The sequence below is a fragment of the Corylus avellana genome, chromosome ca2 (genome assembly GCF_901000735.1).
Source record: "Corylus avellana chromosome ca2, CavTom2PMs-1.0".
Classification (NCBI taxonomy): domain Eukaryota; kingdom Viridiplantae; phylum Streptophyta; class Magnoliopsida; order Fagales; family Betulaceae; genus Corylus; species Corylus avellana.
In genome coordinates, this window is record NC_081542.1 from 47,024,102 (window position 1) to 47,027,259 (window position 3,158).

A 3,158-nucleotide genomic window follows, 5' to 3' on the forward strand; every position below is an offset into this window, starting at 1 on the left:
TCTCTCAAACTCGGATCCAACAACTTCAAGGATGTTCCATTGCTCCAATGTTTCCAAGCCTGCGTCGGTTGGTCAATATTCTTTTAGTGTCTCCCTTTCTGTATGCATGTTTCACTTGGAGGTGACGTTACAAAAGAAAAAGAAGATATATAAATTATGCTTTATCCTGCCAAACTATTACCAGATTGTATTTATACTTTCAAACTATGAACTACAAATTACCAAAATATTATGAACAATTATTTGTGTTAGATTTGATGTTAGTTTGGATGGGAAACATTACACGCGACTCACATGTACACCTAAGTTGTTTTTGTGCGACTACTTTAGTACTCTTGGTTTGAATTATAACGATGATTAAAATGGGGGTGGCCAATTAATTAAGTGGCTAGTTTTTAATAAATAAAATAGTAGTAGCGCCACATGGATATTGTAAACATTATAAATACCCCACGGGACATTACAAGAACTATGTGTTTCTATAAAAAATAATAGAAAATTAGTCATCCAAAAATGGGTTAATTTAGACATGTGCTAGTCACATAAAACCTTTTCCATCCAAACTAACAACCAAATTTGTCACATAAGGTAACTCATAATATTTTGGTAGTTTGTAAGTCCAATTTGTAGTAAGTCTTATTTGGAGGTGTAACTACAAATGAGGTTTTAGTCTGAGGGGAAAAAATGTCATACCCAATATATATATATATATATATATATATATATCATAATATATATGTTTTTCATACTCACATAGGTCAATAGGTCCGCAGCGGTGTCTAATTGATGGAAAGAAGAGTTGTTGTGGCCACTTAAAATCTCTAATATTAGGACACCAAAACTGTATATATCGGACTTCACAGAAAACTGTCCATATTGCATATTCTGGAGACATATAACCACTGCAAAGCACCATTATCAACGCACCAATGTCACTGAACGATTATAAAACCTTGGAATTAATTAAATCAATCAATGATAAGATGTTAATTTCTTCAGGTAAGAATGATATATATTTGAATTTCCTTCATTTCCTAGGGTCATTTTTTTAGTATGAAAAAATTAATAGTACCATTAATCCTTAATAACATTTTTCTTAGTTTAGTTATTGATGTATATATATTATATAATCTAGTACACACTTACTATGTCCCAACAATTGTACTAGTATTTCCTTCAGTTTGATCAACTCCAAAAATTCTTGCCACACCAAAATCTGAAATTTTTGGATTCATATCCTCATCTAGTAATATGTTGCTAGCTTTAAGATCACGATGTATAACTCTAAGCTGAGAATCTTCATGAAGATAAAGGATTCCTCTAGCAATTCCTTCAATAATCTTGTCTCGTTTTGACCAATCTAATAGTCTTTGCTTTTCAATGTCTACACATTCATCAAAATTCAATATCTAGTTAGAATAAATGAATCATAATTAGATGGTTGAAGAGATGACAAAAGTTGACTAAAATTTGAGCTGCAAACAGGATCCATGCATTAATTTTGTATGACAAACAATGAAATGGACATATATATGGTTAGAAAGGACTAACCAAATATAAAATAGTCGAGGCTTTTGTTGGGCACAGATTCATAAACAAGTATCTTTTCCTCTCCTTCCAAGCAAAATCCCAATAGTCTCACAAGGTTTCGATGTTGAAGCCTCGCTGCCAAAATAACCTCGTTCTTAAATTCGTCTGAGTTTGGACCTTATTTAGACTTCATCGAGAGCCTTTTCACGGCTATTTCTTGTCCATTGGGTAAGATACCCTAGGAAGGTATTTCATCCCATAGTTAGAACAATTTGTATATAAATTTGAAGCTTCTAAATTTTGAATTCTTCAGATTTTGCATGCATTAAATTCAATAGAAAAATGATAGGCTTACAAAAAAATTTTACAAAAAAACTTTTACAACATGATGTGACACAATATGATTAGGTTTCTCAAAAATTGAATTTATTTCATTTCTAATCATGTTGTAAAAGCTTTTTTGTAGAATTTCTTTTAAAACCTATCATTCCTCAATTCAATATACTTATATGAGTACTATTCTCTTCAAAAACAAGGTTCACGAGCCACCTCCATGGTCGAAACCACTCTCATAGGCATTGGGGGTAGCTCGTTAACCCCTTTTAGGTGAGGGGTGGTTTTGGCCACCCCTTTTGACCTGTTTAGGGTTGGCCAAGCCACTCCAAAGGTTTTGAGAGTGGTTCGACAACCCCAAAAACAAAATGAAAATTATTCCCATTGACCTTGGGGGTGGCGAAGCCACCCCTGTTTGGCCAGGGGTGAAACCACCTCTTTCGATCTATCTAGGGGTAATAGAATCACCCCAAGACCTTTGGGGGCGATTTGGGCACCCCAAAAAGTAAAATTGTAGTGTCCAAAACCACCTCCATAGGCCTTAAGGGTGACCGGGGGTGGTTTTGTGCAACCACAATTAAAAATTGATGTTACATTTTTTTAAAAAAAAAAAATTAAAAAAACAGTAAACAATAAATACTAATTTTATACCTTGTAAACCTCCCCAAATCCACCTCCACCAAGCTTTTTGTCATATGAGAATTTGTGTGTGGCAGTTTCTATTGTAGCCAAATCAAATTTCAAGGACTCTATGGTTGTAATTGCTGATCTGGCTGCTATGCACACAAATGGTGTAAACATTGATTGAAATCTTCGATCACACGTGTAGAAGCATATCAACAATATTTATATTTTTTTGTGTACTGTGGGTGCTTGGATTACACCAAAGTTATGGTTTACAGTTACTTACAAGACATAACTCATAAGGATTATACCACAAGAACTGTTAGCAAACATGAGAAAACTACGAATAATGCTATAAATTATTTTTTATCTCACAACTATATTTTATAATGTTGATGTGACAATTTTAATTAACCCTTATATTAGTCATTGATAAAAATTAAAAAAAAAAAATTCAAAGATTGGTTGGAATTGCCACGTCATGAGCATTATGAGATAAAAATGTAACATATAATATTTACTCATAAACTAAAAATTTACTGTAAAATCCCTAAACTTTCTTCTCATACTCTAATGTTTGTACTCGGTTTTTTTGTTGGGATATCCCACCCCCTCCTTTTGTATATATGTTTCTTTGTTTTATTAATGAAATCAAACTTGCTCTCCCAACC

General features: G+C 33.1%; 1 protein-coding gene across 1 annotated transcript in view; it reads right to left on the reverse strand.

Moving 5' to 3' along the window:
• Positions 1 to 1,145: 1,145 nt before the first annotated feature.
• Positions 1,146 to 3,158, reverse strand: part of LOC132170048 (cysteine-rich receptor-like protein kinase 10) — a 3,006-nt gene continuing 993 nt past the window's right edge. The window contains exons 2-3 of the mRNA XM_059580964.1: positions 2,515 to 2,636; positions 1,146 to 1,409 (exon numbers count right to left, since the gene is read on the reverse strand). Of these exons, the coding sequence (XP_059436947.1) occupies positions 1,146 to 1,409; positions 2,515 to 2,636 (386 nt within the window). The remainder of the gene's footprint in view (positions 1,410 to 2,514; positions 2,637 to 3,158) is intronic.